At 43.0% G+C, this 22,277-nt stretch overlaps 1 protein-coding gene across 3 annotated transcripts in view; it reads right to left on the bottom strand.

Moving 5' to 3' along the window:
- Window positions 1–22,277, bottom strand: part of ZYG11A (zyg-11 family member A, cell cycle regulator) — a 60,842-nt gene that overhangs the window by 6,285 nt on the left and 32,280 nt on the right. For 2 of the 3 annotated variants that reach the window (XM_074380838.1, XM_074380839.1), the window contains exons 5-13: window positions 19,518–19,694; window positions 17,205–17,269; window positions 15,834–15,933; window positions 15,699–15,749; window positions 8,442–8,603; window positions 8,297–8,341; window positions 7,668–7,862; window positions 2,582–2,643; window positions 1,774–1,871 (exon numbers count right to left, since the gene is read on the bottom strand). In XM_074380838.1, the coding sequence (XP_074236939.1) occupies window positions 1,774–1,871; window positions 2,582–2,643; window positions 7,668–7,862; window positions 8,297–8,341; window positions 8,442–8,603; window positions 15,699–15,749; window positions 15,834–15,933; window positions 17,205–17,269; window positions 19,518–19,694 (955 nt within the window). The remainder of the gene's footprint in view (window positions 1–1,773; window positions 1,872–2,581; window positions 2,644–7,667; window positions 7,863–8,296; window positions 8,342–8,441; window positions 8,604–15,698; window positions 15,750–15,833; window positions 15,934–17,204; window positions 17,270–19,517; window positions 19,695–22,277) is intronic. The other variant, XM_074380840.1, reaches the window with a different exon arrangement.

Here is a 22,277-nt window from a genome sequence, read left to right as displayed (position 1 = left end):
TGTTAAAGGCATTTTAAAATATTTTCTGTTTTTGTTAATAATGTCAGTGGTGGTAGCTTTTCCCTTAATTACATTTTCTGGTTTTTGCTGGCATTATAAAACTATTGGTCTTTATATACTTGCTTTTTTTTTTTTTTTTTTTTTTTTGAGACCGAGTTTTTGCTCGTTACCCAGGCTGGAGTGCAATGGCGCAATCTCGGCTCACCACAATCTCCGCCTCCTGGGTTCAGGCAATTCTCCTGCCTCAGCCTCCTGAGTAGCTGGGATTACAGGCACGCGCCACCATGCCCAGCTAATTTTTTGTATTTTGAGTAGAGACGGGGTTTCACCATGTTGACCAGGATGGTCTCGATCTCTTGACCTCGTGATCCACCCGCCTCGGCCTCCCAAAGTGCTGGGATTACAGGCTTGAGCCACCGCGCCCGGCTATACTTGCTTTATAGCTAGTTAACATGCTCATCTTTTAATTCTAAAAGTTGCCTCTTAGGTTTTCTATTATATAATAGCTTATATCTCCTGTAATACAATGAAAATTTTTATAACAATTCTCAGCAGAGGATATAAACTGAAAATTCTCAAAGGGGATTTTATTTTATTTTTTTAAGACAAAGTGCAGTGACACTATCACAGCTCACTGCAGCCTCGAACTCCTGAGCTTAAGGGATACTTCCACCTTAGCTTCTCAAGTAGCTGCTACTATAGATGCATGCCATGCAAACCTGGCTAATTTTTTTTTTTTTTTAATGCTTTTTAGAGGTGGGGTCTTGCTATGTTTCCCAACCTGGTCTCAAAATCCTGGCCTCAAGTGATCTCCTGCCTCGACCTCCCAAAGTGCTATAATCTCAGCACTTTGGGAGACCCCTCACCTAGCCTCAAAAGGGATTTTAAACAGCAAAACATGTAAAAATATTTAATTTGTCTGGGAAATAACCCCTGACTCCTGGCCTATCAGTCTCCCATAGACCATTACACAGAAACAGGTCCATGTTTTACTAAAGGAAGAGTGTCAGCAATAAACTGATGAGTGAAAAGACCAAACTATAGGACAGTATGCACAGAATGAGCCCATTTTGTTTAAAAATATATTTCAGCCGGGCGCGGTGGCTCAAGCCTGTAATCCCAGCACTTTGGGAGGCCGAGGCGGGTGGATCACGAGGTCGAGAGATCGAGACCATCCTGGTCAACATGGTGAAACCCCGTCTCTACTAAAAGTGCAAAAAATTAGCTGGGCATGGTGGCACGTGCCTGTAATCCCAGCTACTCAGGAGGCTGAGGCAGGAGAATTGCCTGAGCCCAGGAGGCGGAGGTTGCGGTGAGCCGAGATCGCGCCATTGCACTCCAGCCTGGGTAACAAGAGCGAAACTCCGTCTCAAAAAAAAAAAAAATAAAATAAAAAATAAAAATAAATAAATAAATAAATAAAATATATATATATATTTCATATATACAGTATATACTAAATACAGTATGGATATAGAAAAGTATCTGGAAGATTAGTTATCAAATTATTAATGGTGCTTGTCTGTGGGGAATACAAGTAGGAGCAAACTTTTATGTTCTATTTTGCTTGCTATCTACCCTCAAATGGATTACTAATTCTGCAGCATTGTTTTAAGCTAGTAACATCTTTTTTCAGTTTCTTTTTAAACACAGCTAAATACAGAGGACAGAGGTAGACAATTTTTGCACATCCATCTTGAACTTATTCATTACACAGAAAAACAGCTGGAATATGGAATACTATTATATTTTGAACATATGTTGAATACCTACGATTTTTACTGCAGACGTGATACACAGCCCATACTGCCCAGAGCTGAACCTCTGGTTGAGAGAAGTTGCCAAGGAGCGGGAAAAATGTCTTGAAAGATCTTTAAAAAAAAATTAAGTACAAAGATGTTAATCCAGAACTCAGGCCAGGGTTCAGGGATTTAATAATTTATACTATATAATTTATAATAATAACATATATAATTTTCACGGCTAGGTGTGGTGGCTCACACCTGTAATCCCAGCACTTTAGGAAGCCAAGGCAGGTGGATCGCTTGAACTCAGGAATTTAGGACCAGCCTAGGCAACAAGGTGAGCCCCCATCTCTACAAAAAATAAATAAATAAATTAGCTGGGCCTGGTGGCATATGCCTGTGGTCTCAGCTACACAGGAGGCTGAAGTGGGAGGATCACTTGAGCCTGGGAAGTCAAGGGCGCATTGAGATGTGATCATGCCACTGCATCCCAGCTCCAGTCTGGACTCTCATCTCAAAGGGTTGGGGGGCGGGTGGGAAAAGAACTTTGAACATTTTCCCTGCAGGGTCAATTCCTCACTGTGACTGAGCATACAGTGAAGCTATTATTTGAGAAACTGCATTCTGTGTTAGACATTTTATACATTCAGTATCTCATTATATACTCAATCTTGCACACTGTCAGCCTTATTTTACAGACAAGGAAAACTGACTTTCTATAAATGCTTTCCCACTATCCCAGAGAAATAGGATTTGAACATAAGTCTAACTGACTCTAACACATTATCACTGTATCACTGAGTACAGCCTTTAAGAAAAGCACGTCATGAAATTACCTATAGGTCACTAGTGCTGTCATCTTACAACTTGAACTTGTCCAATTCTGGATAGTTGAATGCTACTCCAAAAAAAAAAAAAACCAGAGAAACCAAGATTCAAATATTGTATTCCACCATTTACAACAAAATTTTTCAAAATCTGGGAATGATTGAACAAATTTGGATATATCTACTTGGCAAAATATCAATCACATAACCATTATATACACAGAACATATTAACAATGTGGGAAAAATTACAACAAGGGGCATCTGTTTAAAGATACTGGACTGCGTACACATTTACTTCTACTCCCTCAGGAATCCCATTACCAGAAAGTAAACACAAAGAACAATGCACATGGAAAAATGGTAACTAATTTAATATCTAGCACTGGGAAAGGTTAAAACACAAACCAATTCGAAGAAAACCCCTCAGAGACTTAAAAATTTGGTACGTGAGGTACTTCCTGAAGTTAGAGGTAGGGTTGAAAATAAAAGGACTGGGCCAGGTGCAGTAGCTAATGCCTATAATCCTAGCACTTTAAGAGGCTGAGGTGGGTAATCACCTGAGGTCAGGAGTTCGAGACCAGCCTGGCCAACATGGTGAAACCCCATCTGTACTAAAAAATACAAAAATTAGCCAGATGTGGTGGCATGTGCTTGTAATCCCAGTTACTTGGGAGGCTGAGGCAAGAGAATCAGTTGAACCCAGGAAGTGGAGGTTGCAGTGAGTCAAGATCGTACCACTGCACTGTACTGCACTCCAGCCTGAGTGATAGAGCAAGACTCCATCTTGGGGGAGGAAAAAAGAAAAGAAGAGGACTGGTTCAAAGGATTAGGGCTGCCAGATTTCTTCTGCGATCCTTAATAAAAATGTCTGGACTGGGAAACCCCATAAACAATTCAGGGTGGGAACATCATGCTAAAAACAGGGGTCTGTCTGGAGTTAAAATCTAAATACTAAATGATGAAATTCCCTGCCGCTCAACTCTCTTCTATTACTAGGCTTTCAGACTATTGGAAACAAAGCCTACAATTTTTTTTTTTTTTTTTTTAAGATGGATTTTTCATTCTTGTTGCCCAGGCTGGAGTGTGAGGGCATGATCTCGGCTCACTGCAACCTACAGTTCCCAGGTTCAAGCAGTTCTCCTGCCTCAGCCTCCCAAGTAGCTAGGATTACAGGTGCCCATCACCCTCCCTGGCTAATGTTTGTTTTTGTATGTATGTATGTATGTATGTATTTACGTATATATATATTTATTGACTGACTGAGACAGAGTCACCCAGGCTGGAGTGCAGTGGCATGATCTCTGCTCACTAAAGCCTCCATCTCCCAGGTTCAAGTGATTCTCCTGCCTCAGCCTCTCGAGTATCTGAGATTACAGGCATGTACCACCACGCTCAGCTATTTTTTGTACTTTTAGTAGAGACAGGGTTTCACCATGATGGCCAGGCTGCTCTCAAACACCTCACCTCAGATGATCCACCAGCCTTGGCCTCCCAACATACTGGAATTACAAGCATGAGCCACTGCACGCGGCCAGGCTTATAGTTTTCACACATAAAAGAATACAAGGTTCTTCTCCAGGTAAGTTCCAACCAGTGTAGTACAAAAGATCTAAAAACACTAACCAGGGAACACCTATTAACCCTAGGCTAGGTATATAATCCCTGTATTCCCAGTGTCAGGCCTCCATGTGCAAGACCCAGAAAGTCAAAAGTCCTGCCTGCCTCGGCTGATCACACCCCCCACCAACACACCCCTGATCAATCGATCATTATCCCTGACTGCGCAGCGGAGCCGCAGGCCATAAACTTCCCCTCACTCCACCCTGCCATCTTAACTGTTCTTATAATAATGTGAATACTACTCACCCCACCCTGCCATCTTAACTACTCTTACGCCTTACCCACCTGCCACTGTAACTGAACTTATGGCAATATAAACTCCCTGCCCCTACCCCCACCACTGTAACTGATCTTACCCCTGTCCTCTCCCCAAAAGATTTGCCCCAACCTATAAAACCAACTCCTATCCCATCACCCTTTGCTAACGCCCTTTTCGGCCTTAGCCCACCTGCACCCAGGTGAATAAACAGCCATGTTGCTCATACAAAGCCTGTTTGGGGGGGGGGGGGTCTCTTCGTTCAAAGTGTGTGTTTTTAACACCCAGCACTTTGGAAGGCCGGGGCATCACCTGAGGTCAGGAGTTCAAGACCAGTCTGACTGACACGGTGAAACCCTGTCTCTACTACATACAAACACACACACACACACACACACATATATAGATAAAGATAAGATATAGATATAGATATAGATAATCTATCTGTGTGTGTGTGTGTGTGTGTGTGTGTGTGTGTGTGTGTGTATACATACATACATACATACAAAAATTAGCTGGGCGTGGTGGCAGATGCCTGTAATCCCAGCTACTCGGGAGGTGGAGGCAGGAGAATCACTTGAACCCAGGAGGCAGAGATTGCAGTGAGCTTACATCAAGCCATTGCACTCCAGCCTGGTGACAGAACAAGACTCTGAAAAAACAAAGAGATCGGCTGGGTGTGATGGTTCATGCCTGTAATCCCAGCACTTTGGGAGGCTGAGGCAGGTGGGCAAATGACCTGAGGTCGAGAGTTTGAGATCAGCCTGACCAACATGAAGAAACCCCATCTGTACTAAAAATATAAAATTAGCTGGGCATGGTAGCCCAGCCATGCCTGTAGTCCCAGCTACTCAGGAGGCTGAGGCAGGAGAATCACTTGAACCCAGAAGGTGGAGGTTGCAGTGAGCCAAGATCGCACCTTTGCACTCCAGCCTGGGGAACAAGAGCAAAACTCTGTCTCAAAACGATCAACTCTACAGTGAAGCCCACAGCTGACACATTATACCTGTCTGAAGTTTTCAAACAATCCCCTCATAGCTGTCCCACAGACAGCTCAGGATCACCATAACTCTAAGAAAAAATCTGACACAAAAGAACAAAATAAACTGGAAAAATAACTTGCAGGAAACAAAAGCCTTGGAGGAACAGGAAAACTTAAGAAAGTAAAAATTAGGCTGGCCATGAGCTCATACATGTAATCCCAGCACTTTTGGACGCCGAGGCAGTTGGATCCCTGGAGGTCAGGAGTTTGCCACTAGCCTGGCCAACAAGGTGAAACCCTATCTCTACTAAAAATATAAAAGTTAGCCAGGTGTGGTGGCACGCAGCTGTAGTCCCAGCAACTTGGGAAACTGTGGCGGTAGGATCACTTGAACCCAGGAGGTGAAGACTGCAATGAGCCAAGATCACACCATTGCACTCCAGCCTTAGGCATCAGAGTGAGACTCCATCTCAAAAACACACACAAAAAAATTCTTTTAATTGGCCAGGCCAGTGGCTCATGTCTGTTATTCTAGCACTTCAAGAGGCCAAGGTAGGTGGATCACTTGAGATCAGGAGTTCCAGATCAGCTTAGCCAACATGGTAAAACCCTATCTCTATCAAAACACAAAAATTAGTCAGGTGTGATAATTCACACCTGTAATCTCAGCTACTTGAGAGGCTAAAGCAGGAGAATCACTTGAACCCGGGAGGCAGAGGTTGCAGTGAGCCAAGACTGCATCACTGCACTCCAGCTTGGGCGATAGAGTGAGACCCTGTCTCAAAAAAATAAAATAAAATTTAAAATTATCATTATTACATTCAAAGAGATAAAAGAAAAATATGTAAGCTATGAAACAAAAACAGGATATTACATTTCTAGATTATTCAGAATAAAAGAGATAAATGAGATAGATATAAAAGGATGAGTCTGAGAAGGCCAACATCCCAGAAAAATATTAAAGAAATTTCCCAGTAAGGAAATGAGCTTCCTGACTGGTTAAGTACCCAACGCAATATAAGAAAATAAACCCAAAAGGAAAAAAATTAACAAAAAATAAATTTAAAAATGAAAATAAACCCACAAGGCACACCACTGTGATTTCTGAGCACTGAGGACAAAGGACAAAAACCTTAAAGCTTAAAAAAAATTTGCACAGGTGTTCTCAACAGTGACACTGAGAGGTAAAAGACAATGGAGCAAACATTCTGAAGGAAAAAGCTAGAATTCTGTACCCAGCCATCTGATCAATTAAACACGAGGGTAAAATAAAGGCCTTTTAAACTGGTATGGTCTCATTTTCATGCCACTCTTCTTAGAAAGCTACTGAGATTATGATCCAACAAAAAGTAGGAGTAAACCAAGAAACAGGAAGGCACATAAGCCAGGGAATGTGGAATCCAACACAAAAGGGGCAAAGGGAATCCCCCAGGATGATAGTAAAGGACTATCCGAGGATGACAGCAATACAGCATAAACTGTATACAAAACAATCAGACCACATGGAAGGAATGCAAAGGCTCTGGGAAAGAAAATTCTGAGATGAAGTGTACAGAATATGTATGAAGACTTATACCTTGAGTATACACTTGGAAAGGCTGTGCACAGAAACAGTGAGAAAAAGAATCTTAGTTCCCCAAAGTGGGAAAATGAATTGATAGATTCCTAAAGCTACAAAGTCAGGAACAGCAGCATAATATGTTATTTAGAAATCAGGAAGTTGGCCAGGCACAATGGCTCAAGCCTGTAATCCCAGCACTTTGGGAAGCCAAGGCAGGCAGACTGCTTAAGCTCAGGAGTTTGAGAATAGCCTGGCCAACATGGTGAAACCCCATCAAAAAAAATACAAAAATTAGCTGGGCATGGTGGCACACACCTATAGTCCCAGCTACCTGGGAGGCTGAAGTGGGAGGACCCCCTAGGCCTCAGAGGTTGAGGCTGCAGTGAGCTATGAATCATGCCACTGCCCTCCACCCTGGGAGACAGACCCTGTCTCAAAAAAACAAAAAAAAGAAAGAAAGAAGAAAGTAAAGTTTTAAAAAGAGCTAATGGGAAAGAGGACTGGAATAAGTCTTATGGAACAAAATGTTAACAGAGATCGTTTTGGGTGGAAAGATATGGGTTAGTAAGAAATTTTTCTAATTTTCTATAACTTATCACATTATAATTTAGAAAGCCACATTTTCTGTAATTAGAGATTACTCTGGATTTTGCAAAGAAGAGTGGTTCCTATACCAGATCTTGCAGAAGAATACGCCTCTGGAAGTCATGGGATATCCAAAGCCGTCTGTCAGATGTCAGGTGGGCTATGATACCTGCAGCAAAATAGCTAACTTCCATTTCCCTGCTACAGAGTAAACTGTTGATATGCTTCAGCACATCTTCGGTCACCAGCTTGGAAGAAAGCTCTCTGACTTCTGCAATGTTGTTCTGTAGGTCAGATAGAACAGAGAACACCAGAGACAAGAAGGTGGGAGAGAATCAAGAATTGGCTTTTTTTCACTTTCTTGTTTCTCGGGTCAGATAAATTCAGAACACTTACTCCTATGCCTGCCTCCAGCTCAAGCTAGCCTAATAACCACAATCCAACTCCCTTGATGAGGATGATTTTTAACAACAATCACTGAAGAAGCACTTACTAAGTACCAGGCACAGTACTAGATAAATAAAATTGTCTTTTTAGCTACCTTATCTCATTTAATCTTTAAAATACTACTGTGAAGAAATGTGACACTAAGCAAAACAAACTTGTCAGGTTCACGCTAATAACTGGATGAACTAGAATACAAATCATAGTAGGTACTATATAAGTGTTAGGTTTCGTTTTTAAGTAATTAAAATTAATTCAAAGCAATTCACCTTACCAGAAGACCAAGCACTTTGCTCTGTATTGCTGACTCTGAAAAGGTCTGTCAAAAAAAAAAGATACACACACACATATATAGGTAGATAGATTACTTTATCCTGAAGCAAAACACTTTACATATAAACTCAATCCTGTCTTCCCACCTCCAAGACTTCGATGAAGATTTCCAATCCCTGATTTTCAATAAAGTGCTTGCAGACAGCTGGAGACTCATCTGTAAGATTCCAAAGTGCTTTCAAAGTAAACAAGAGGGTGACATCATCTAAATTCTCAGTAGTCTTTTGTTTCACTATTGCTAGAAGTTCCTAAAAACCAAAGAGACAGGGAGTTAGATGGTCTAATGACTAATCAATTTTAGTAAAAGGAAAACAATGTTAGGACGCATCAAATCTTGATTCTAAACCCAAGTTCTGCCACTTAGTAGCTTTGTGATCTATTTTCTTCCTATAAAAATAAATTACAACTACTTCTTACAGTTTTTGTGAGGATTAAATGAAAAAAATTTTACGTTTAGTGGGCACTTAGACCAGTTCTTGGTATATAGTCATCAAGTTCATAATCGGGTACATTATTAGCTCTTCCATTATTTTTATTTAGAACACTTAGTCAACAACTTCTTTAAGCCAAGTACAAAAAAAGGGTAGAAGGCAGACCAAAAAAAAGTTGGTTTTTCTCAATTAAATAAAATAATTTTAAATTTTGGTTGATTCTTTGATGGAAACACATAAAAGCCTAAAATTTAGGCTTTAGGAAGGGTGGGAGAAGGAAGCCTCCATTCAAAGGTAATATGTAAACTGAGACCAGAAGAAAAAGAGGATAAGCCAGCCCACTGAGAAATGGGGACATGCAGAAGTAGGGCTAGGGTGTTAGGGGGAGGAGGCACATGCCAGGCAAAGTCTGAGGCAAGAAAAAGTCTGCTGCTCTAGGCCACTGAGCAGGTCAATGGGGCTAGAACCCCAGGCCAGCATCCCAACGCATGACCTCACATCTTGAAGAAACCACTGGTTCACTTTAACAGACTGCAAAGTACCACTTGAGAACAACATTTCTAGAAAGAAGGCAAGCTAGGGCTGGGCGCGGTGGCTCACGCCTGTAATCCCAGCACTTTGGGAGGCCGAGGCAGGCGGATCACAAGGTCAAGAGATCGAGATCATCCTGGTCAACATGCTGAAACCCCATCTCTACTAAAAATACGAAAAATTAGCTGGACATGGTGGTGCGTGCCTGTAATCCCAGCTTCTCAGGAGGCTGAGGCAGAATTGCCTGAACCCAGGAGGCGGAGGTTGTGGTGAGCGGAGATCACGCCATTGCACTCCAGCCTGGGTAACAAGAGCGAAACTCTGCCTCCAAAAAAAACAACAAGGCAAGCTAGTATTTACGGTCTCTTTCAATATCAGACTGTCATGTGAGAGAAAAAACACAAACCATTTTCACTTCAACCAGCTGATGAAAAGATACATAAAATATAATATGGCACCAAACAAATCAGAATGCATATTTTCAAGAATAAGACCACCTAAACTATTTTGCCCAATTAGGAGAGAATGCGTCAAGAGACTTCATGACAAAAATCTGCAAGAGTCAAGAGGCAAAGAAAAGAGTGACAGATGAGACAAGGCCAGGAGCAAGGAAAGTGAGCCTGCCCCTGAGCGTATCACAGTGGCCAGGCCCTTAGTCATGATTTAGCTTAATGATACTCTGAATAACTATGCACTGTTACTACTATGACAGATACCATTTTTTTCTACTAAGGCCCAGTTTTTGATGAAAAATCTAAGACACAAAGGAGACCTACCCATTGTCATATGAAGAGTCGCTGGCCTGCTCTTTATCTGTATCTTACCTAGTCCTGTCACCCCCTCCCAGCAACGTTACATTCATGAGATATGTTCCTCCTTTACATTATTGGGCGAAAGTCTTACCTCAGTTAAATGTAACTATCGGTCTACATCATAACTGCCAACAGTCAACATATTAATGTTGAAAAAGGCTGAGCTCACCTGATCTCAATTTCAATATGTGCTCATGAATTTCAAAAGGGCACTTAACTGTATTTGTCAATACTACTTGATTTCCAAATGAATTTGCTCCAAAGACTGTCCTAATTCTCTCTCCTCAAATTTTAACCACCATCTTCTCATTCCCCTCGTTTGATTTTTTCATCCTACTTTTTCATTGAGAAATACAGCCACTCTTCCTAACAAAATCTACAAACCTACTTGCACTTGCATCAGCATACTCTGCCTTCCCCTCTGCTCCAATCTAAAGCCAGTATCTTTACTTCCACTCTAAATCCAATTTCCCCACATACAGATATTCAGCACCAAAATTATTTCCCTGTATTTTGCTTGTGGCATCCACTTCTCCCTCTTTAGAACTATTCTTGTGGGCACAAAATACGTCTTAATGTAACTGATCTTTGAAAGAAAAAAAAAAAGACTGGCCAGGTGTAATGGCTCACGCCTGTAATCCCAGGACTCTGGAAGGCCAAGGCAGGCGGATCACCTGAGGTCGGGAGTCCAAGACCAGCCTGACCAACATGGAGAAACCCTGTTCTACTAAAAATACAAAATTAGCCAGCCGTGGTAGCACATGCCTGTAATCCCAGCTACTTGGGAGCCTGCAGCAGGAGAATCACTTGAACCCGGGAGATGGAGATTGCAGTGAGCCAAGAACATGCCATTACACTCCAGCTTAGGCAACAAGAGCAAAACTCCATCTCAAAAAAAAGAAAAAAACAAAACTGACCTGACCTCTGCTGTCCTTCTTATTAAATTATATCAAAAAGTTACATCCATTTCTCACCTCCCATTTGCTCATCATCCTACTCCAATCAGGTTTTGGCCTACCACCCCACTGAAATAACGTAAGCAGGGTGACTAACGACTTCCTCTTGCCAAGTCCAATGGTCAATTCTGTCCATATCTCACTCGACCACTCAGTAATATTTGACATCACTGCCCAATTTTTCCTAAAACATTCCTCTTGGATTCTAAAACACCTCTTTCTCAGTTTTCTTTTTTTGAGATAGAGTCTCGCTCTGTCGCCCAGGCTGGAGTGCAGTGGTGCAATCTCGGCTCACTGCAACCTCCACTTGCTGGGTTCAAGCAATTCTCCTGTCTTGACCTTCCGAGTAGCTGGGACTACAAGCATGCACCACCATGCCTGGTTAATTTTTTGTATTTTTAGTAGAGACGGAGTTTCACCATGCTGGTCAGGCTGGTCTCAAACTCCTGACCTTGGGATCTGCTCGCCTCAGCCTCCCAAAATGCTGGGATTACAGGTGTGAGGCACCACGCCCAGCCCTCAGTTTTCCTTCTAATGCACTCTGGATGCTCCTTCTCAATCTCCTTTTCTGGTTCATCCTATTTTTTTTCCCCCAATATACAGGCACATCTAGGAAAGACTGCAGGTTCAACTCCAGACCACCACAATAAAACACAAATTTGTTTGCCCACTGCATACGAAAGCTATGTTTACACTATAATGTAGTCTTAATATTAAGTGTGCAAAAGCACTAAGTCTAAAACACAATGAAGATAGCTTTTCTTTTTTTTTTGGGGGGGGGACAGTATCACTGTGTTGCTGAGGCTGGAGTGCAGTGGCACCATCTCAGCTCACTGCAACCTCTGCCTCCAAGGTTCAAGCAATCCTCCTACGTCAGCCTCCCGAGTGGCTGGGATTACAGGCTTGGGCCACCGCACCCAGCTAATTTTTGTATTTTTAGTAGAGATGGGGTTTCACCATGTTGGCCAGGCTGGTTTTGAACTCCTGCCCTCAGGTGATCCACCCACCTCATCCTCATGAGCCACCATGCCCACCCAATGAAGATACTTTAAAAGTATTTTATGGCTGGCAGCAGCAGCTCACACCTATAATCACAGCACTTTGGGAGGCAGTGGCAGGACAATTGCTTTAGCACAGGAGCTTGAGACCAACCTGGGTGACATGGCTAGATCCTGTCTCTACAAAATAAAAATGTAAAAAATTATCTGGGTGTGGTGATATGCACCTGTGGCCCCAGCTCCTCAGGAGGCTGAGGCAGGAAGATCGCTTGAGCCCAGGAGGTCAAGGCTGTAGTTGAACCATGTCCCTATCACTGCACTCCAGCCTGGACGACAGAACTAGACTCTACCTTGGAAAAAAATAAAATTATTGCTAAAAAATGCCAAATCGCCTGGGCCTTCAGCAAGTGGTAATCTCTTTGCTGGTGGAGGGTCTTGTCTCAATGTTGATGGCTACTAACTGATCAGGATGGTGGCTGCTGAAGGCTGAGGTGGGTGCGGCAATTTTTTTTTTTTTTTTTTTTTTTTTGAGACGGAGTTTCGCTCTTGTTACCCAGGCTGGAGTGCAATGGCGCGATCTCGGCTCACCGCAACCTCCGCCTCCTGGGTTCAGGCAATTCTCCTGCCTCAGCCTCCTGAGTAGCTGGGATTACAGGCACGCGCCACCATGCCCAGCTAATTTTTTGTATTTTTAGTAGAGACGGGGTTTCACCATGTTGACCAGGATGGTCTCGATCTCTTGACCTTGTGATCCACCCGTCTCGGCCTCCCAAAGTGCTGGGATTACAGGCTTGAGCCACCGCGCCCGGCCAAGGTGCGGCAATTTTTTAACATAACAATGATGTTATCCCATCAATTGACCCTTCCTTTCAAGAAAGATTTCTCTGTAGCATGTGCTGTCTAAAAGCATTTTTCTACCTACAGTAGAACTTCTTTCAAATTTGCAGTCAGTCCTCTCAAACTCTGCTGTTGTCTCATCCAACTAGGTTTATATAATAAGTCAGAGTCCTTTGTTGTCATTTCAACAATGTTCACAGATTCTTCACCAGAGCTAGATTCCATCTCAAAATAATACTTTCTTTGCTCTTCCCTAACAAGCAATTCTTCAGGTGTTAAAGTTTTAGATTGCAGCAATTCAGTCACATCTCCAGGCTCCACTTCTAATTTTAGTTTGCTTGGCATCTGTAGTTACTCCTTCCACTCAAGAACTGAACTTCTCAAAGTTATCCACAAGGGCTAGAATCAACTTCTGAACTCCGGTAATGTTTTTTTTTTTTTTTTTTTTTTTTTTTGAGACGGGGTTTCACTCTTGTTACCCAGGCTGGAGTGCAATGGCGCGATCTCGGCTCACCGCAACCTCCGCCTCCTGGGTTCAGGCAATTCTCCTGCCTCAACCTCCTGAGTAGCTGGGATTACAGGCATGCGCCACCATGCCCAGCTAATTTTTTGTATTTTTAGTAGAGATGGGGTTTCACCATGTTGACCAGGATGGTCTCGATCTCTTGACCTAGTGATCCACCCGCCTCGGCCTCCCAAAGTGCTGGGATTACAGGCTTGAGCCACCGCGCCCGGCCATGAATATTCTTTTTGTTTTTTAAACAGAGTCTTTGTCACCCAGGCTTTTAGACAGAGTCTTTGTCACCCAGGCAGGAGTGCAGTGGCACAATCATTGCTCACTGTAGCCTCAATCTCCCTGGGTTCAGGTGATCCCGCCTCAGCCTCCTGAGTAGCTGAGAGTACAAATGCATGCCACAATGCCTGGCTAATATTTTGTAGACAGGATTTCGCCATGTTGCCCACACTGGTCTCAAATTCCTAGCCTCAAGTAATCTGCCCACCTCAGCCTCCCAAAGTGCTAGGATTATAGGCATGAGCCACCACGTCTGGCCACAAAAATGTTTCTTTTTTCTTTTTTTTTTTTTTTTGAGACGGAGTTTCGCCCTTGTTACCCAGGCTGGAGTGCAATGGCGCGATCTCGGCTCACCGCAACCTCCGCCTCCTGGGCTCAGGCAATTCTCCTGCCTCAGCCTCCTGAGTAGCTGGGATTACAGGCACGTGCCACCATGCCCAGCTAATTTTTTGCACTTTTAGTAGAGACGGGGTTTCACCATGTTGACCGGGATGGTCTCGATCTCTCGACCTCATGATCCACCCACCTCGGCCTCCCAAAGTGCTGGGATTACAGGCTTGAGCCACCGCGCCAGGCAAAATGTTTCTTAAATACAAGACTTGAAAGTCTAAATTACTCCCTGAACCACGGGCTGAAGAATGGATATGATAAAACAGGCAGGAAAATATTAACTTCCTTGCTTGTACATCTCCATCAGAACTCTTGAGTGGCTGGTACATTATCAATAAGCAGTAATATTTTGAAAGAAATCTTACTAGGCATGTGGTTCACACCTGTAATCCTAGCACTCTGGGAGGCCGAGGCAGGTGGATCACCTGAGGTCAGGAGTTTGAGATCAGCCTGGCTAACATGGTAAAACACTGTCTGTACTAAAAATTCAAACTGGTCTGGGCATGAAGGCTCACGCTTGTAATCCCAGCACTTTGGGAGGTCAAGGCACCTGGGGTCAGAAGTTCGAGACCAGCCTGGCCAATGTGGCAAAACCCCATTTCTACTAAAGATATAAAAAAAAAGGGCCTGGCGCGGTGGCTCAAGCCTATAATCCCAGCACTTTGGGAGGCCGAGGTGGATCACGAGGTCAAGAGATCGAGACCATCCTGGTCAACATGGTGAAACCCCGTCTCTACTAAAAATACAAAAAATTAGCTGGGCATGGCGGCGCGTGCCTGTAATCCCAGCTACTCAGGAGGCTGAGGCAGGAGAATTGCCTGAACCCAGGAGGCAGAGGTTGCAGTGAGCCGAGATCACGCCATTGCACTCCAGCCTGGGTAACAAGAGTGAAACGCCTTTCTCAAAAAAAAAAAAAAGATACAAAAAAAATAGCTGAGCATGGTGGTGCACACCTGTAATCCCAGTTACTTCGGAGGCTGAGGCAGGAGAATCACTTGAACTCAGGAGATGGAGCTTGATGTCAGCCAAGATCTGGCCAATGCCCTCTAGCCTGGGTGACAGAGCCAGACTCAAAATAAACAAGTAAATAATAAAATAAAATTCAAACTGCCTTTAAAAAAAAAGGGGGGGGGCCGGGCGCAGTGGCTCAAGCCTATAATCCCAGCACTTGGGGAGGCCGAGGCGGGTGGATCACGAGGTCAAGAGATCGAGACCATCCTGGTCAACATGGTGAAACCCTGTCTCTACTAAAAATACAAAACATTAGCTGGGCATGGTGGCACGTGCCTGTAATCCCAGCTACTCAGGAGGCTGAGGCAGGAGAATTGCCTGAGCCCAGGAGGCGGAGGTTGCGGTGAGCTGAGATCGTGCCATTGCACTCCAGCCTGGGTAACAAGAGCGAAACTCTGTCTCAAAAAAAAAAAAAAAAAAAAAAAGAAAAGTGGAGGTTCTATACCAAAAGAAATAGCTACAAAATCAGAAAATTTCTTCTGGGGAGCAAGTCTTAAAGATTTCTCACTTTAATAGGCCTTTTTGAAGATCTGATTTTTTTAAACTATGATCATAAATTTGACTTTAAAAAAGGTTATGCCTACCTTAACTGCCATGAAAAGCTCTTCCAGCTGTGCCGTTTGCTGAGGAGAAAGCTATAAGCAAACAGAAAGGCTCAAGTGAACTATTGAAGCTGTATAAAAACTAGAGAGAAATCTTGCCTTTAAGAAATTACATACCTGCAGAGCTAGAATAGAGGTGACACTCACTGCCATTGTTTGCATCTTAGGGTTTTCATGCTTACAGAGCCATCTCATAACAAACTTGGCAGCGTCAAACCTGAAAAGCGGTGTTTATTTTTCTCACAATTATACATAAAGTTTGTAAAACGTCAGATGGGGGAAAGAAATCATTCAGCATTCCCCAACTAATCCCGTAACAAAAATGGTCTTGGACTTTTAAAGCCTCAGCTATGAAAACCAAGAGCATTTGGCAGAGAGATGACCAGGCAAGGGATAGGAGAGTATGCAAATAAGAAAATGAAAAAAATACACAGAATTCACATAATAGATGAGCAAATCTAAGAAAAATGTATTTATCATTCAGTTTCTACTATGATGGGTCTGATAAAGAAAGGGAGTTCCAACAGAGCAGTTTGTAATGTGAGTAGCAGACAATGTTGCAGCTAACATCACTCAGTTATAAAGTGACTGAGCCTAAACTTTGTACTCACAAATCAGAGGCTTTGCTCTTAGCCTGTGGCTCATTTCTCTGCTCTTTTATATCAACTATTATAAATATTTTAAAGAGCTAAGGATCACACCTGTAATCCCAGCATTTTGGGAGGCTGAGGCAGTCAGATCACCTGGTTAGGAGATCGAGACCATCCTGGCCAACATGGTAAAACCCTGTCTCTACTAAAATATAAATAAATAAATAAATAGCTGGGCATGGTGGCGCACACCTGTAGTTACAGCTACTCAGGAGGCTGAGGCAGGGGAATTGCTTGAACCGGGGATGGGGAGGTGGCAGTGAGCCCACTGTGCCACTGCACTCCAGCCTGGGCAACAGAGCAAGACTCCATCTCTAAATAAATAAATAAATGTCTTAAAACTCGTGAATCTGAGAGACTACAAAGGCCTCAAGGGAAATCCTTCTGGAATGGCTAGAATGATGATGATTTCCTAAATAATTAATTAAAAAGTAAATTACTAATAAAATAATTATATTACAAAATGAACAAATGACTAATATTCTTTAGAACAGCCTGTACTAGGCTAGGAATTGTGTTAAGTACGTTATAGACATTATCATATCTAAAGCTGGTAAGAGTCACCATTTTACAAATGAGGTAAGTTATAAGCGAAGATAATGGAAGGGCTAGATCTTGAGTCCAAGTATGTTTGACCCTTGTAGCCTATTCTTACCCACTACCTTGTACTGGAATCACTTTAGGAGACATTTTCAAGTAGGGTACTTCTAATCACTTCTCTGTAGAAGAAGCTCAACAGAACCTTCTCTCCAAACACCTCATCCCAGTCTTAATCAGGCCCCTGCATTTAATAACCAAAGGCAAACACCCCAATCAAATGACCAAGTCTTACACTTGCCTGTCAAATGGAACATCCACAAGAATCCTGGAATTGGTTAAGGAGAGAAGACAATTCTTCTGTAACTTTTAGAGAATAAAGAAAAATAATTTTAAACAAATGTAGCACTCCATTCTAAACAAAGATTTGGAAGTTATCAGTGAGCTTTTCTTACTGAGGACCCACTGTGTACCTGTCCCTATCCACAACTTTCATTTAATGCTATAACTGATGACTGCCATGCAGGAATGAAGACTTAGCAGGATTTTCCAACTTTCAGAGTAAGGTACAAATTAATGAGGAAAACCACCTTCCTAATTGTATTTTTTAAAAGATCAACTCCCCTTTCAAAGTACCCATTTGAATTAGAGTCTACAAATGTGTATCCCTGTGTAACCACTGCTACAGTCAAGATATTACTTCTCTCACCCTCGAGAGTTCCACTGTCCCCTCTTCCAGTCAATCTCCACCCTGTAAACCCCATCCTCGGAAAATTCCAGTCATTATAGATTAGTCTTTTTTAAGATCTTATCCAAATGGAATCATGTAGCTCTGCTCTTTTGTGTTGGCCTGTTTTGCTCAGCATATAACATTTCTGAGTTGCATCTACATTGCCGGTATTGGTAATTCATCATCTGTGTGCCAAATAGTGTTTCCCTACATAGATTTATCATAACGTATCTGTTCACCTGTTGTTGGACATTTGGGATGTTTAAAGTTTTTGGCAATAAAGGTATCATGAACAAAAATAACTTTATATGGATACGTGCTTTCATTTATCTTCAGTAAATACCTAAGAGTGGAATGACTAGGCAGTTTATAAAGTGTATATTTAACTTCTACCAAACTATTCAAATCTTTTGACCATTTTTTATAATTGGTTTATTTGCACTGTATTAGTGAGTTCTTTATATACTCTGAATGAAGTCCATTCTCATATATATATAATGAACATGTTTCCCACTCCATCATCTACCTTTTCATTTTAAAAATATGTGTTGGAGGCCAGGAGCAGTGGCTCAGACCTGTAATCCAGCACTTTGGGAGGCCGAGGTGGGCGGATTAGATCGCAAGGTCAGGAGTTCAAGACCAGCCTGACCGACTTTGTGAAACCCCCATCTCTACGAAAAATACAAAAATTAGTCAGGCATGGTGGTGCATGCCAGCAATCCCAGCTACTCAGGAGGTTAAGGCAGGAGAATTGCTTGAACCCAGGAGGCAGAGGTTGCATGAGCCGAGATCGTGCCACTGCAATCCAGGGGGAACAGAGTGAGATTCCATCTCAAAAATAAAAGAGTGTGTGTGTGTGTGTGTGTGTGTGTGTGTGTGTGTGTGTGTGTGTGTGTGTAGAGCTTTTAATTTTGATGAACTTTCATATTTTTCTTTTATAATGTGTGCTTTTTGTATCCTAGGATATCTTTACTTACCCCAAGGTGAAAAATATTTTCTCTTATGTTTTGTTAAAGTTTTATTGTGTTCGTTTCTTTGTTTGTTTTTCATTTGTTTCTTTTAGCCAGGGTCTTGCTTTGTTGTCCAGGCTGGAGTGCAGTGGCTCAGATCAAAGCTCACTGCAGTCTCCAACTCTTGGACTTAAGTAATCCTCCTACTTTGGCCTCCCAACTAGCAAGGACTACAGACATGTTTGCCACCATGCTCAGCCAATTTTTATATTTTTAGTAGAGACTGGGTCTCACTATGTTGCCCAGGCTAATCATGAACTCCTATCCTCAGTGAGCCTGCCCCCTTGGTCTCCCAAAGTGTTAGGATTACAGGTATGAGCTGCACTAAGCCCAGCCTTGATTTTATATTTAGACATATGATTCAGTTCAGCTTAATTTTCATGTGTGGGGTGAGGTAAAGGTCTAAACATGGAAGTGTTAATAGATGTTTCTGGGCAATGGGTTTATGAGAGATTTTTTTTTAAAATGTTAACCTCAGGCCAGGAGCAGTGGCTCACATCTGTAATCCCAGCACTTGGGAGGACGAGGCAGGAGGATCACCTGAGGTCTGGAGTTCGACACCAGACTGACCAACATGGTGAAACCCTGTCTCTACTAAAAAATACAAAAATTAGCCAGGCGTGGTGGTGCACGCCTGTAATCCCAGCTACTTACGAGGCTGAGGCGAGAGAATCACTTGAACCCAGGAGGCAGAGGTTTCAGTGAGCCAAGATCGCACCACTGCACTCCAGCCTGGGAGACAGAGCAAGACTCCATCTAAAAAAAAAAACCACACACACAAATTGTGCCATTGCACTCTGGTCTGGGCGACAGATCTGAGACTCTGTATCAACAACAATAAAAATAGCATCAACAAATATTCAATCGAAATTACCTGCTGGTAATGAGGGAAATTTTTCAGAGCCTTGAAAAGTAGACAGGTGACCTCTGACAACAGGCGAACAGGCATCCCCTTGGCCAGGCCCTGGCGCGTTAGGTTGAGAGCGCAAGCACTAGCTGTGAATTGCACTGGCAAATCCAACGGGTGATTCCTCATTCCTACAGCCACAAGCTGAAGATCAACTTGTTTTTAGTATATATGATGCCACTAACGTTCTTTATACTGTCTTGTGCATGTTTTGGTTGGCAGAAATCTTCATTTATTGGGACAGGAAGAGATTTTCCCTATCCTAAGCATTTATTCTTTAGAACAGGCATCCCCAAACTTTTTGCACAGGGGGCCAGTTCACTGTCCCTCAGACCGTTGGAGGGCCGCCACATACTGTGCTCCTCTCACTGATCACCAATGAAAGAGGTGCCCCTTCCTGAAGTGCGCGGGGGGGGGGGGGGGGGGGGAATAAATGGCCTCAGGGGACCGCATGTGGCCCTCAGGCCGTAGTTTGGGGACACCTGCTTTAGAACATCAAAGCATTACAGCAAAGCCTTCTAATCCAAATGGAGTCACTAACTATCTGTGTGCCTTTAGCCAAGTCACTTCCTTTCTCTTGACCTCTATTTCTTCATCTGTGAAATTAACTTCAGAATCATTTATAGAACCTCACTCCATACAAGCTACTGTGACAGGCTCTACAGGGACACAAACATGAGTCACAGCTGCTCAATAGCATAAAGGCTTCTGAGAAAAATAACACTGAGAAATGCCAAAAAATAAAATAAAATTGAAGGTAAGCGCCATAAAAGACACATTATTGAAGTGATGTCTGAGGTAGTTATGGAAAGAGTGGTCATTTCTAGTAGAGAATCGAAATAACTCATTGAGAAAGCACATTTAGGCAGAGTCTTGGATAGGATTTATACGGTAGGAGGTAAATGTGGAGGCAGAATGGACAGGGTATTCCTAGGCGAAAGAAGTGTGATACAGAAAAACACAAAGTGGAGAAAAGGATGGGATAAATCCACCAAAAGAGGAGAAGAATTTGAAAAATGATAATAACATTAGGTAGCCTGTGGAAGATCTAGAACACAAATGTAATATGGGGGCATTGTTCCAAGCTTAGACCCACCTGCTCTGCCATTCAGGGACAGTATGATCTATTTCCTCTATCAAATAGGAATAGACATCTCAGAGATTAATCTACTGATAACGCACAAACCATGACTTTAAGAGACAAGAGCTCCTCACTTTGATAGCTGCATGAACTTGTGAAACCTAGACAAACCTGGCATATACTTCTGCTATGGAAAATGACTTTTTTGTATATTGCTAGACTGATTTTTCAGTTTCATTTGATTGCCGTCATCTGCAATTTAGAAATCAAGAAACCAGGCCAGATGCAGTGGCTCACGCCTGTAATCCCAGCACTTTGGGAGACCGAGGTGGGTGGATCACGAGGTCAAGAGATCGAGACTATCCTGGTCATCATGGTGAAACCCCATCTCTACTAAAAATACAAAAAAATTAGCTGGGCCTGGTGGCACGTGCCTGTAATCCCAGCTACTCAGGAGGCTGAGGCAGGAGAATTGCCTGAACCCAGGAGGCGGAGGTTGCGGTGAGCTGAGATCGCGCCATTGCACTCCAGCCTGGGTAACAAGAGTGAAACTCCATCTTAAAAAAAAAAAAAAAAAAAAAAGAAATCCAGAAACCAAAAGAAATGTGATTTTCAAAAAAATTAAAGAATCTGGGCCGGGCCCAGTATGAAAAGAAATTTTAGCCTGGGCAGTATAGTAAGACATCACCTTTATGGGAAAAAAATCAAAAAAAGCAGCCAGGTGTGGTGGGGCACACCTGTAGTCCCAGCTACTCAGGAGGCTGAGGCAGGAGGATCGCTTGAGCCCAGGAGGTCAAAGCTGCAGTTAGCTGAGATCATATCATGCTACTGCATTCCAGCCTGGACAACAGAGCAAGACCCTGTCTCAAACAACAAAACAAACAAACAAAGACAGAAGAACACCTAATTCAATCTCTTCCTTACAGATAGGAGAAAAGGTCCACAATCTTTTTTTTTTTTATTTTGTTGTGATGGGCTCTCACTTTATTACCCAGGCTGGAGTGTGGTAGCACCATCATAGCTTACTGCAGCAGCCTCAAAATCCTGGGCTCACGTAGTCCTTCAACCTTAGTCACTCAATTAGGGGGGACTATGGGCATGTACCAACATGTATAGCTAACTTTTTTTTTTTTGGAGATAAAGTCTCTCTCTGTTGCCCACGCTGGAGTGCAGTGGCACAATCTCAGCTCACTGCAACCTCTGCCTCCCAGATTCAAGCGATTCTCCTGCTTCAGCCTCCGGAGTAGCTGGGACTACAGGCACCCACCACCACAGTCAGCTCATTTTTGTATTTTTAGTAGAGACAAGGTTTCACACCATGTTGGCCAGGCTGGCCTCGACCTCTTGACCTCAGGTGATTCGCCTGCCTCAGCCTCCAAAAGTTCTGTGATTATAGGCGTAAGCCACTGCGCCAGGCCTTTTGTTTTGTTTTTGAGACGGAGTCTAGCTCTGTCACCAAGGCTGGAGTACAGTGGCATCATCTCAGCTCACTGTAACCTCTGCCTCCCAGGTTCAAGTGATTCTCCTGCCTCAGCCTCCTGAGTAGCTGGGACTGAGACTTTCTATTTTTAGTAGAAATGGGGTTCCACCATGTTGGCCAGGCTGGTCTCAAACTCCTGACCTCAGGTGATCCACCCATCTCAGCC

Source organism: Saimiri boliviensis, chromosome 11 (genome assembly GCF_048565385.1).
Source record: "Saimiri boliviensis isolate mSaiBol1 chromosome 11, mSaiBol1.pri, whole genome shotgun sequence".
Lineage (NCBI taxonomy): Eukaryota > Metazoa > Chordata > Mammalia > Primates > Cebidae > Saimiri > Saimiri boliviensis.
This window is presented reverse-complemented; position numbering and strand designations above follow the sequence as displayed.